This window comes from Sceloporus occidentalis, unplaced genomic scaffold (genome assembly GCF_023333645.1).
Source record: "Sceloporus occidentalis isolate IW3139 unplaced genomic scaffold, rSceOcc1.0.p SCAF_1, whole genome shotgun sequence".
NCBI lineage: Eukaryota > Metazoa > Chordata > Lepidosauria > Squamata > Phrynosomatidae > Sceloporus > Sceloporus occidentalis.
Genome location: NW_028316981.1, coordinates 293,393,292 through 293,407,617, shown reverse-complemented (window position 1 = coordinate 293,407,617; position 14,326 = coordinate 293,393,292). Strand labels below are relative to the sequence as shown.

The 14,326-nt window shown below is 40.5% G+C and overlaps 1 protein-coding gene across 2 annotated transcripts in view; it reads right to left on the bottom strand.

Moving 5' to 3' along the window:
* PLCXD3 (phosphatidylinositol specific phospholipase C X domain containing 3) overlaps positions 1-14,326 on the bottom strand; it is a 117,353-nt gene that overhangs the window by 27,143 nt on the left and 75,884 nt on the right. The window contains exon 3 of one of the 2 annotated variants that reach the window (XM_089496122.1): positions 2,659-2,723. The exons of the other annotated variant lie outside the window; for it this stretch is intronic. Within the exon in view, the coding sequence (XP_089352248.1) occupies positions 2,672-2,723 (52 nt within the window). The 3' untranslated portion in view covers positions 2,659-2,671. Of the gene's footprint in view, positions 1-2,658; positions 2,724-14,326 lie in introns of those variants that run through there. 2 annotated transcript variants of the gene reach the window in all.

The following is a 14,326-nucleotide window of genomic DNA, read 5'->3' as shown; positions in this document are numbered from 1 at the left end:
AGAAGACAAGCCCTCCCTTCATCCTCCATCTTGAGGGAGAGAGAGACAGGCTAGCTCCATCAGGCCTGCCTGGAAGAAGACAAGCCCTCCCTTCATCCACCATCTTGAGGGAGAGAGAGGCAGGCTAGCTCCAAGAAGCCAAGTCCTCCCTCCAGTCCATCTGCCTTGGTCCAGGCCTCGGAGGTTGAGAAGAACTGCTGGACCTCATCCCCTTCCCCACCACCACTCCCTTCTCCTTTTGTGTCATGTCTTTTTAGATTGTAAGCCTTAAGGCAGGGAACCGTCTTAATTTAAAAAGATTGTATGTACAGCGCTGTGTAAATTTCCAGCGCCTTATAAATAAAGGTTAATAATAATAATAATAATAATAATAATAATAATAATACAGTCATGCAATGAGGTTGAGTGGTGTGAAATTCAAGACAGATAAAGGGATGCACTTCTTTATTCAGAATCTACTGAAACCATAGAACTCATTACCACAAAATATAGGACCTTATTGTACTGCCCCTGGGGATGTGATCAGGCATGACGGAAGGGGGCGTGATGGGAACAGAATGGGGGATATCACGCATTTTATCGCACACTGGAACGTTGCTGCTGGAAGTTGCCATTCCATTCCCAATCCCTCTCAGAAGAAGCGATTTTCAGGAACTGTTCAGAAGCATTCCTGAAAATCGCCCTCTCTGGGACAGATGTAGAATGGAATGGGCACTTCTGGCGGTGTTGCCGGCATTCCAGCATGCAATAAAACAGGTGATAGTCTCGTTCAATTCACATCCTGCCCCCTTTTGTTCCACGCTGGGGCCACTCCCAGAGCTCCATGTGATAAGCTCAAGAGTAATGGCGACCAAATTGGACAACTTCAAATGGAGTTTAGATGAATCCATGGAGGATAAAGTTATCAAAGGCTAATCAAAGTAATAATCACTATAAATTACCTTCCATACTGGGGACAGTATGTCTCTGAATACCAGTTTCTGAGAAACATGATCATTAGAATGCTGTAGCACTCATAGGCTGAGAGCCTACATTGGTTCAATGAAGTGTTAATATTCACCAGCAGAATTACATTTGTTGTTAAATGCCATCAAGCTGACTTTGACTTATGGCAACCCTATGAAAGAGACCTCTGAATCACCCTGTCATCAACAGTTCTGGTCAGGTCTTGCAGATTCAAGGATGTGGCTTCCTTGATTGAGACTATCCATCTATAATGTGGTCTTCTTCTTCCCACTGCCTTCTACCTTGCCATGCATTGTTCTCTTTTCTAGTGAGTCATGTCATCTTGGCTTCTAGGGAGAATTTGAGCCTTTTTTGCTCTAGGATCTATTTATTTGTCTTTTTGGCAATCCAGGGTATTTGCAGAACTCTCTTCCAGCACCCAATTCAAATGAGTTGATTTTCTTCCTTTCAGCTTTCACAAACATACATGGGAATGGGAAAGATGATTGCATGGACAATCCTGACTGGTATTCAATTCAGTGGGCCCTTGGTATCCTTTGGAGTTTGGTATCCCCCACGGATACCAACATCCACAGATGCACAAGTCTCATTAAATACAATGACATAGTAAAATTGTGTTCCTTATATAAAATGAAAAAAACAAGATTTGCTTTGGGATTTTTTAAAAATATATATTTTCAAGCTATGGATGCTTGAATCCATGGATATCGAGGGACAGCTATATCTACCTTTACACTTGGGGATCTTGTCTAGTTCTTTCATAGCTGCCTTTTCAAGTCCTACTTTTCTTCTGATTTCTTGACTGCAGTCTTCATTCTGATTAATGACTGAGTTAAGGTACAGGAAATATTTTACTACCTCAATGTCTTCACTGTCTGCTTTAAAGTTATGTATATAATCTGTGGTCATTATTTTTGTTTTCAACTGTAAACCTGCCTTTGCACTTTCTTCCTTGACTTTCTTCACTAGTATGTCGTTCCAAGTCTTTGCTATTTTCTGCTAGTAGTATGGTGCCATCGGCTTATTTTACATTGTTAATCTTCCTTTCTCCAGTTTTCACACCTCCTTTTTCAAAGACTAATCCTGTTTTCTGCATATGTTCAACATACAAATTAAACAAGTTGATGGATTGCAACTTTGGTTTGCCTGCCCCCCTTATCAATTGGAAACCACTGTTTCTTCATATTTTGTCATAATAGTGACCTATTGTCCTTGTACAGGTTACACAGTAGGATAATAAAAAAATGGTACACCCAGTTCTTTACATACGCCTATACTGAATACCAATGTAGTGCAAAGTATGTACTTCAACCATAGATTTAGATATTGTCTTTGGAATTTATTTGGGAGTATGGTTGTCAATCCATTGTGAAATGTAAAATATTTATAGACAGTGTGCATTCATTTGCTGCTACATTCATTTGCTGGATACAACTTTTACACACTGTTAAAAAAAATCCTTCCACGTGTGTAGCTCAGTGCCTGTATAAGTCACGAACAGGATGACAGCCATATGTTAGTTATGGGCTTCCTAGATGCATCTGGTTGGGCACTATGGGTATAAAATGCTGTCTGAGAAGGTCTTTGGTATGATCCTGTGAAGCTCTTCCTATATTCATAGATCATTGGTGGTGTCATGTCTGAAAGGAAACTAAATCCAACACTTCTGGTCACTGTATCAATCGCTCCTCTGTTAGAAGCAATGTTACTTAATCGTTGTCTTCACGGCTAAAAATATCAACTGTACTTTGGAGCACCTAGAGCAAAAGAAGATGTAAGAACCTTTGAAAATGCAGCCAACTTATATAAAAGTACATATAAAAGTTAGAGAAACTGGGACAGAGCAGATGCCTGTAGAGAGATCAGCTTTGCCTGCTTTCATTAAGTTAGGAGGGATCAAATACGTACATAAGAGTTGTGTCTGCATCAGCTTCCTATGTCTGGTAGTCATAAATCAGGATTTTTTTAAAAAAAGAACTACTTATAGAATCATAGAATCATAGAATCATAGAATCATAGAGTTGGAAGAGACCACTAGGGCCATCCAGTCCAACCCCCTGCCATGCAGGAAATCCAATTCAAAGCATCCCTGACAGATGGCCATCCAGCCTCTGTTTAAAGACCTCCAAGGAAGGAGACTCTATCACCCTCCGAGGGAGTGCATTCCACTGTCGAACAGCCCTTACTGTCAGGAAGTTCCTCCTAATGTTCAGGTGGAATCTCTTTTCCTGTAGCTTGCATCCATTGTTCCGGGTCCTGTTCTCTGGAGCAGCAGAAAACAAGCTTGCTCCCTCTTCAATATGACATCCTTTCAAATATTTAAACAGGGCTATCATATCACCTCTTAACCTTCTTTTCTCCAGGCTAAACATCCCCAGCTCCCTAAGTCGTTCCTCATAGGGCATGGTTTCCAGACCCTTCACCATTTTTGTCGCCCTCCTTTGGACACGCTCCAGTTTCTCAATGTCCTTTCTGAATTGTGGTGCCCAGAACTGGACACAATATTCTAGGTGGGGCCTGACCAGAGCAGAATACAGTGGCACTATTACTTCTCTTGATCTAGACACTATACTTCTATTGATGCAGCCTAAAATAGCATTGGCCTTTTTAGCTGCCGCATCACACTGTTCACTCATGTTCAACTTGTGGTCTACTTGGACTCCTAGATCCCTTTCACACGTAGTTTCATTCAGCCAGGTGTCACCAATCCTATATCTGTGCATTTTATTTTTCCGCCCTAAGTGCAATACCTTACATTTCTCTGAATTGAATTTCATTTTGTTAGCTTTGGCCCAGCTTTCTAGTCTATTCAGGTCATTTTGAATCTTGATCCTGTCCTCTGGGGTATTAGCTATTCCTCCTAATTTGGTGTCATCTGCAAATTTGATAAGTATGCTCCCAATTCTATCATCCAGGTCATTGATAAAGATGTTGAAAAAGTTCAATATCAGTGGAGGGAAGATTTTTTTTTTAACTGAGACATGTGCCTTACCCAGTGGTCAAGAGGATGCTGCAATGGTTAATTAAAATTTTAGATAATGTTGAGGGGCCTGTGATCCGTCAACACTACCACATTTTCTGCTAGTGACATATTTCAGCTATGATTTCTCATTCACATTAACAGAAAAAATATTTGTTACACAGTAGCATCACTAGGGTTGGCATCGCAAGGGTACCACCACCACACCCAGTGAAGTAGTAGCTCATGGTGTCATCCCCATGGATCTCCTCCCGTACAAGACCATACTGAATCCTTAGTAATGTTTTTGTACGAATGTTACCCATGGCAGGCAGGAGGAAGTGCCAGACTCCTTTTACATTCTGCAGCAATAATGCCAGAGCCCCACACCAAGGGGCCACCACCACTGCCTCTACGTTTGTTGTTGCTATATGTCTTCCAGATGTTTCTGACTCTCAGGTGACCCTATCATGAGGTTTTCTTTGCAGGTTTCATCAGAGGGGGTTTGCCATTGCCATCGTCTGAGGCTGAAAGAGTTTGACTTATCTAGTGGGTTGCCATGGCTGATCTGGTCTCTAGAGTTATAGTCCAGTGCTCAAACCACTACACCACACTGGATTTCTAAATTTCCACATCCATGCCAGAGGGGCAACCCAGAAGAATACCATGACTGATACTGAGATTTCAAAACCTGCTAAGAGTTCCAGAATTAATACTGAAACACTTCCCCATCAAATGCCCAGCACAGGTTGTCCATCAAGACAAAGCTGTTTCCATGCCATCACCAGGTCCAAAAGGAAACTGAAATGGATCTAGATAGTCAGTCTTCATCAGGAATCCTGGAGTTGAGAGACTGCCACACACTCCAGGATTTTGTCCCAAGATGGAAGACTGGAGACTAGTCAGTATTTACCTAATATCATAGGGTTTGAGTAGAACTTTTTGGACAAAAAGCTCATAACTGCCTTCTTTCTGTATGATGGAAACTTCTCTTGTTGAAAGATACAGTCATCATTCCTTTACCCAGTCAGCCATTTCCCCACCCTGACTGCTTTTATGAGCCAGGAAGGTCAAGAACCCACATTTTACCTAACATCTTTGGGATGTACTAACTTGTGTAAATCATTTACAGTGCACTGCATATATTCTCCATTCACAGGCCAAACTGTAATAAGCTCTTGACTTCTGAAACATCTGGATGGCCATCTGTTGTGGATGCTTTGATTGAGATTTCCTGCATGGCAGGGGGTTGGACTGGATGGCCCTTGTTGTCTCTTCCAACTCTACAATTCTATGATTCTATGATCTCTGCTGATCAATTCCGAGCAGATACAATGCTGGCTGAGAAAAATGCTTTTTTTGGTGCCAGCACCACCACAAAGTAGGCTGTCCTATGAGCTCTAACCTGTGTTCAGACTCATTCTAACCGTTTTACCACCATTACTCTGCTTTATTACCAGCGGCTCCCTAGGAAAGTAGTTTGACTCCACTCCATGGGAGAAGATGAGTATGTGTATATGTACCTTCAAGTCACCTATTGACTTATGGTGACCCAATGAATTTCATAGGGTTTTCTTAGGCAAGGAGTACTCAGAGGTGGTTTTACCAGTTCCTTCCTCTTAAAGGCCACTCTTAATGAGCATTTTACTAGCTAAAGCCATGGACTGAAGGCCATAGGAGGGGAGACTGGCTGAACTGACACATCATGTAGCTTTGAAACTGAGGTAATACCCCAATTACTCATCACTTGATCCCCTAGTGAAAGGACATCCCTGCCTTCATTGGCTTGTATAAATGCTTTACTTTTTTTGGTACAAAAATAGTATATCGAGTGGAACATTTATCCAAACTGAGAATAACAGAAGAATTTATCTTATCTTATGCCAAAATATTCACAGAGATATGGTCATCAAAACCAAACATCTTCTCCAACCCCAGAAAGATTCTATACCCTTTTCTTGAACACAGTAATTCCCATTTTTCACTTATGTGAAAGAGTTAAGAATCTCTCATTAATATCAGTAACAGTGATAATGTTTATAAAAAGCAGTAAAAGATAATAAGTTTATGACCTCCTTTGGAGTAGTACAGTGGGCCCCTCCGTTTTGGATTCCCCCATGTAAGGGGAAATCCGCATATGCTCGCACCCCATTGCAAATAATGGGGCGCATGTTTGCGGTGTGGAGGAGAGCACACACTATTTCTTAAATTGTTGTGCGGCTTCAGCGTAAGCTCAAAGCCGCGTATAGTGCACCCGCGTATGGCACGGGTGCACTATACATGCCAGAAAACGGATGAAGTAGCCACCAATGACTTTTTACTTAGCTTATAGTTAGACTCTATGGTAGGGGAAAGCACTTACACACACAAAAAGCAATAAAACACAAATAAAAGAAAGCAGTGGTGGTGCAGGGGGTAATACCCTAAATGGAGGTGACACCACTGCTCCTCAAACACCTACCTTTTGGCAGAAACAGGCTGTTGCATTCATTTGCATCCCTTCAAAATGCTTTAAGAGATGATGGGAGTGGGGTGAAGCTCAGTGGGAGCAGAAAGGAGAAGTCCCAAATCTTTTTAAATTAAAATTTCAACTGTCAACATTTTGAATTTTGGGAAAAATAAAAATTGTTGATTTTTTAAAATAACTTATTCTTTTAAATTTTTATTTTAAAAACATCAAATTTTAACCAAATTTCCACTATGTATATGTGAATACATTTATATTAAGTGTATGATATTGCAATTTGAAGGTATAAATATTAATTTTGCTAGTTGTTTATGTCACAGCCATTAGCATTGTATTCAGTGATATATGGGAATTATGATTTATGAGTAACATTAGTGCAAAAAAATTTTACTAAGGATTCTGTATGGTGAGATAAGGGAGGGGTCAATGTGTGTGTGTGTGTGGGGGGGTGATTCCATGAGTTACTGCACCAGGTGACACCAACCCTAGGAATGGCACTGAAAGAAAGGGATGTATGGAAGAGATTACAAATATGATGAGGTGCAAGAAAGGACTTTCACAGTGGCTGCTTCTAGGCTGTGGATCAAAAGATGACACTTTTCTTGTTGTCCTTCCACTTAGAACCAAAAAACTTTCAATCCAGGCAAGGTTTTAGCAACTTAGCTATTGAGGAAGGAGGTGTTCTACCTTTTGGTTCATACTCTTTAAAAATAATTTTTAAACTGGTACAATTTAATATTATAATTTATTTACTAGTGTACTGATAGTAGAACTTAAAGATATTTATTTGGGAGATAGGTGGGATGTAAATCAAGTTGACAACTAAATAAAACATTTTATAAACCCATGTAAGAGCATATGTTTGTGGAAGGCTGGAATCATTTTCCTACTAGCTTAACATCTTATGTAATGACAGTGGCCAAAACAGATGGGATATTCACAAGCATTTTGTGACAGCAATATTTATTCCTATTGTATTCCTCTGATGCTGTAAAGTAATAGACCTCCAAAAGTAAACTTTGAACTTTAGGGTGGCAGTTGATGATGGGTTTATGTGCTACATACACAGTACCTCTTAAGTATTCTAAGTGCTTCGCATATATTACTTACATGGTTGTTAAAAAACAAACAAAGTATAGCCCCCAAACAAATGTTTCACCGCTGGTCAACCTTCTCCTCATTTTCTACCCATGCCCAGGCTCAGCTGTTCAAATAAAATAGGGAAATGGATTTAAAAAGAAGAGTTGTGCATAATGGAGCTTTCTGCATCCTCCTTCAACTTCAGCCTCCTGCCTCTTTGAAAAACCACCTTTGAAGGTCACACAGTCACAAATATAGGCATAAAACTTTGTGTTATTCCGTGGAGTTATCAACCTCAATGTCATTGTTAATCCCCACCTAGGGTAGGTCCATTGAATCAATTAGATTTTATCCAGGTGTTGAAGAATCTTTTACAAATGGAGTTAACAGGTCCATTCTAGTTGAGAATAACCAATGCATTTCTGTTCATCAATTGAAGGAAGAGGACCAAATAAGAAACAGGTGTCCAATGAAATGCTGCCACACATTTAATCCTTGCTAACTGCTCTGGTATTCCATGTTAGGCCAGGCTCTGTTTATTAATTCAGAAAAGAGCTTTTAGGAATCTCCTCCTCTTGCCTATCCATAGTAATTGACATTTATTATTTGTCCTCTCTTAGAAAGTATTAGATCCCAGGGAGGAACATTATCAGCCTAAAACAGACACGGTTTATTGGTTATTGAACTGTGTCTTAGGAAATGCCGGAAGACTTTTTCCTTTTTTTTTCTGCCTTGGTTACAATGATGCTCCTGTATTGTACATTGGCTTTAGTGCTCAAGGGCGCACGAGTAGGAGGGGGAAAGAGCAAAGCCATTTTTCATTCAGAGCAGGGCAGATGAACTGTGCTCTTATAATTCTCATCTGCATTAGAGAAACAGCTTTATAGCAAGTGGGACTATGTGCGTCAGCACACAGCCTCAGCACAAGCTCTTTTGTCATGAGTATGCAGTGCCCTGTCATACTCTATCAATGACACACCTATCTGCAGGGTCCTTATGACTGAATGCATCTATATCTGTCTCCAGTGGAATATCTGCCTAATTCACACTTGGAGGATTATTGTCAGCTAGAAAAGGCTTGAGTCAGAGGTGTCAGCTGTTAAGCCAGTGGTTCCCAATCTTCAGCATCCAGATGTTGGACTTCAAGTGCCAAGAGCCTCAGCCAGCATGAACAAGTTTCAAGGATTTGGAGTTCTTGTAAATTATCAACATCTGCAGACTCAAGATAAGGAACCACTGGATTAGAAACCCTGTTTTTACCTGGATCTCAAGCCTTGATAACAATATACAGTAGCTGTAACTATCAATTTCATACCCTGGGCATGACTGAACATTCTCAAGGCTGCATCTGCACTGAAGAAATAATGCCGTTTGACAACACTTTAACTTCCATGGCTCAATGCTACGGAATCCTGGGATTTGTAGTTTATTGTGAGCCCAGAGCTGTCTGACAGAGGCTAAATAGCTCACAAAACTACAGTTCCCAGAATTCCATTGCACAGAGCCATGGCTGTTAAAATGGTATCAAACTGCATTATTTCTGCAGTGTAGACACAGCCCAAACATTGACCTTCTGAAAATTGTAACATCAAATCAGCTTAGAAAAATGGTTTTGAGTTTATGATTATAATTTCAAATCATAATTTTTTAAAGGCTGAAGGTGTCTTTGGCAGTCATCTCATCTAGCCCCCTACTAAGAACAGGGTGTAACAGAGCCATTCAGATATATGCTCATTTGGGAGAGAATAATCTTTCCTGTCTGTCCTCAGTTCATAAAATATTGGAGTTTATCGCACAAAGCTTCACTCCCAATTTAGTTGCAGCTTTTTAAACAACCAAAACAGCATTTTTGCACAACCACATAATTGCAAATTGATAACAGGTTAGCAATGAATTTTATTGCACACCATTCCATTCAACCATTGCATTCAGTATTCACTCATCAGCTATCTGAGATTAAACTCCCTCACGCACGCTTCGTTTTGCATGATGGAAAATCAGTCCAGCAAACTGGTTTTTCTAGCACTCCATTTCAGCCATTTCATTTTTTTAAATAAAGGTGTTTTTTAACTTCCCTAGATGGTTTGTATATTTTTTGTGTCACAGAAATGCATGTTGGTAGCTTGTTAACATTTCACAATTATGGGTTTTAAAGAAAAAAGGAAGCTTAGGAAAAGCTGCCACTTTTGAAAAGCAACAAAACATTTCTCTTTTTCAGCACTGGAAGCAGAATGGCTATGGATGTTCAGGGACAGGGAAGGGGAAAGAAGGGAGTAATGCCACCACGCACCACATGAGATCATCAATCTCAGAACTACTCTGGGATAATTTATAGCACACATCCTCAATAATGGGTTAACTGTACAACTGACAGCTATTCATAGGATTTTCCCATCCATTAAAAGCTGCAGCAGAAGCATGGATTGGCTACAGGATAGCTACTGCCCAGCCAAATGCTGTGCAATAGGATCCTGCCATTAGAGGGAAAATTACGCTTCTTAAAAAAGTAGTGCAATAATCTCCGATGTCTCCCCCCCCCCCGGCTCAAATTGCTACAGTGTTATGGGACATTTTGACTGCTAATAACAATATAAACAATAACAACAATAAATAACACCCTTTCCACTGTAGGGCATTACATCAGAACATAAACAATAAAAAAACAAATGATAAAACACAACACATAAAATGCTATAATACTAATATGCTAAAACAAAAACAAACAAAATCCTCATCATTGCTCTTCATCACTCTGATTATAAAACTTGACCAGCATCTATAGTTCAATTGGGTTGGATTCAGATTGACTCAGACTGCATCTGCACTGCAAAAATAATCCAATTTGACACCACTAACTGCCATGGTTCAATGCTATGCATGCAATTCTAGGAACTACAGTGGACCCTTGTTATATGCTGAGGTTTGGTTCCAAGATCCCCCGTGTATAACAAAATCTGGGGATGCTCAAGTCCCATTAACTATAATGACATAGCAAAATGGTGTCCCTTATAAAAAATGGAAAATCAAGGTTTGATATTTGAAATTTATATTTTTTGGAACATTTTCAAACCGTGGATGTGGATTAACCATGTATTAAAAATTTGTGTATAAGAAGGTCCAACTGTATAGTTTTGTGAGACATTTAGCCTTCTTTGTCAGGGAGCTTAGGTGCCACAACAAACTACAACTCCAAGAATTGCATAGCATTGAGACAGCATCTATAGTGGGGTCAAACCAGATTATATATTCAGTTCGGATGCAGCCTCAGAACTAGAACATACTCCCTAAAATCAATAGAACTCATTAGCTGTTATTAACTTCTGCCCCATTTAGTTCAATGGGTTCCTCTAAATGTGAATCACTCTATATTCATCCCATTTATTTGAAGTTTAGGATTGACAAATGAAATGTCCCCATAATATTTTACTCTGAAAACTAATACTATTCCAAATAAATTCTAGTTTTTCTGCACATAAATGGTAAACATCACAGCAGAGAGAGAGAGACAGAATGAGACAAGCAGTATTTTTGACATATTTGGATGACTCACTGTTATAGTGTGTGTGTGTTTATGTTTGTGTATGGATGATAATGAAGGTGCTCAGGGAGAGGATCATACACTCTATACAGACTATTTATGCATAATTATTCATTAAGATTTGTAATACATTCATTACTAACAGGATCAAGTTCCAGACAGAAGAGATACAATTAAATGATGCAAGGAAAGCATTATGTACTTAGATGTATTCCAGCCCCAGCTAGTATCTGAACTTTGATCTTGTTCTATTTTCTCTCAACCATATTTCAAGAAAGTATGGGAAACAAACTAATCTCTCTCTCAAAAGAGAGAGAGAGAGAATACAAATTCCCGCAGAACTTTGAACTACTGAAGAAATCGAGATATATTTCTCACAGCAGAAAATGCCCACTTTGATTGTGCACCAACTGAACAATCAGGTTCAGTGAAAAGATTCCTTGTAGAGGATACTGATTGCTCTTTGTTTCATACCAGGTTGCTAAGATGCCACAATTGTGTTAGGGTAGGAAACACAAATATACTGGTTTACGTATGCACAACTCTTCCAAAGTGTCATGATGGTATTACCCAAAATGCTGGGGTCCTGGGAGGGCACCCTCAAAGTATTATGTTTTAGGGAAATTTTAATAGTTCAATTGTGTTTTGGCCGGCACAACAGTTGGCCTTGAGATCAACCCTGTGTATAATGGTTCCAAATCACACTGAATTCCAGAGGCAGTTCCAAATAGGTTTTTGTAGTTTTATTAGGAAAATAATCAACATGCACATGCACACACATAATAACTAATGAAGCAAAGGTGGGAAAAGGTGGAAAGTGAAGGCCTTGCTAACGGTGATACTATACTGATCTTGAAGCATGGTTCAAATAGTTGGGTGTCCAGATCAGAGAGGGTTCAACAGCCACCATGGCAAGTGGAGTGGCTGGTTTACTGAGGTGCCTAGTAGAACCAACAGAGTGTCTGGCTGGTTGCAAACTAGACTAGATTAGTGTCTAAGTGGTGGTATATATGCTGAAAATCATGTCCCAGGGCAGTATTCTTTGGAATGAATGGATTACCTCACTGCTAAATGCTTTTTCAGGAGGACAAGAATAATTGGAAGCTGTAGTAAATGTTTGGATCATTGATGTGAATATCTCAGACAAAAGCAAACCCCTCGCTGCTGGAGAAGTGTCCTTTGTCTGTGTACCCACAGCCATCTCCTTCAATGAAGAGTCTCATCACCGCCCTCCATAGACAAAAGGAATTATGATGCTGTCTGGGTGATGATCATTGCGATCATTGTGGTGGGTGCCTTGCCTACTCCCTTGCTGGAGCCAACCGGATTTATGGCCAGTTCTCCTCGTGGAGGTTGCCTTTACAGGTCACTCACTGGACACTTGCCTCAGTGTCCCTTTTAATATTGGATTGATATCAACTATGAGATAGATAATTGGTGGTCTGGTCCCAGGGTAACAGGCCTACTGTCTTGAGCTTTGTCTTTTGCATGAAAGCCTTCATAACCTCACTTTTCTGCCCTATGCCCTTTCCAGCATGCCTTTCAGAATGTATTTTTATTTATTTTTTTATTTTCAATTGTGCAGCCACAACAATTAAGTAAAAAGAAAAGAAAAGAAATTGGAAAAAAATAGAATTGTAGCGGGAGGAACTTATCACATGTGAATCAATAGGGGAAAAGAAGCACAATTGGGAGGCATTGAAAAGGAGGGTTCTGGGAATAGATGTGTGATAAAGGGAAGTAGCTACAGGACAGACATGGTGTTGTGTGATAAGGTATGGCCATGGACACTACTATTTTGCTGTAATACCACTTTGGTAGCCTCATGTGATAAAGTCCTAAGAGAACAGGGCTGTAAAAAAAAAAGCTTCCTCCCTTTAAAAGAATGAAGACACATAGCAAGAAATGTGTGGGTTCTTACATGCATGTACATGTGGCATATATGTGGCAGATGGAGGCACATGGAGCAATGAGGAGGCATTAACGATCTATAGCTTTGAATGGTACATAGCTTGTCTTGCACCACTTAAGCTAGACCATTGCTCTCAAGTATTGAGCCCGTGTGGTGTAGAGGTTTGGGTGTTGGACTACGACTCTGGAGACCGGAGTTTGATTCCCATCTCAGCCGTGAAACCCACGGGGTGACCTTGGGCAAGTCATGTCAGTTGTGGGATTTCCTTCTTTGGAAGTTTTTAAACAGATCCTGGATGGCCATCTATCAGGAGTGCTTTGATTGTGAGCTCCTGCATAGCGGGATTGGACTGGATGGCCTTTGTGGTCTATTCCAACTCTATGGAGGTTGTCACGTTAAAAAATGTAACTTGCCTCTCCCATTTTGTAGTCCCATTCAGGATGCAGCCTGGTATTATCGTATGGATTTTGCCACCATCATTGCCTCCCGACTGCGTCCCAGCAAAAATCTGGCTAAAATCCACCCTCTGCCAATTTGCAAAGCCAGGAAGCTCCCAAAAGTGAAAAGAGGCCACTTGAGGGCAAATTTTAGCTGTATTTTTGCCTGGATGCACTTGGGAGACGGCAATGGTGGCAAAATCCATGTAATAATACCTGGCTGCATCCCGAATGAGACTATAAAACAGGAGAGGTAAGTCGCATTTTTAAAGAATATGATAATCTCCTATGATTCTATGAAGATTATCACACCAGGACTTACTGTGGGGTAAGCGCTGCTAAATCACCTCTCAAACGTTGAGGAAGTGTGCATGTGTGAAAGCCTGGCATGCTTCAACATCACAGAATTGTCGGCTCACCTCCAGTGTCACTGAATTGTTTGGGGAGAGAGAATTTCCTCTGAATGCAGTTTCTGTTCAGAGGAAATTCACTCTCTTTGAACAATTCAGTGACTCTAGAGGGGGCCGACAATTCCCTGATGTTGAGGAAGCATGCCAGGCTTTCACACACTCAGCATTTGAGAGGCGATTTACCAGTGCTTAAGCACTGGTGTGATAATCTTCTATGTTTATATATGCTCTCCGCCTCAGGGAAAGGCAATGGCAAACCTCTGCTGAACACATCTTATCAAGAAAACACTTTGGTAGGTTCACCTTAAGGTCTCCATAAGTTGGGAATAACTTGAAAGTACACAACAAGAACAAGAGCTCACCAAAGCTGAGGTAGAAGTCAACAGACAGCCTGCTCACTTTCTTACATGGAATGAGTGATGGTACCAGGACTTCAGGTATGGGGGAGGGGGATGAGGACATTGCCCTTCCATATAAGAATTCTGCCCTCCAATGAATGTTTCCTTCAGTCTGCAAATGCCTAGCATTACTGAGAGTGAAGCACTGCAAGTGCTTCA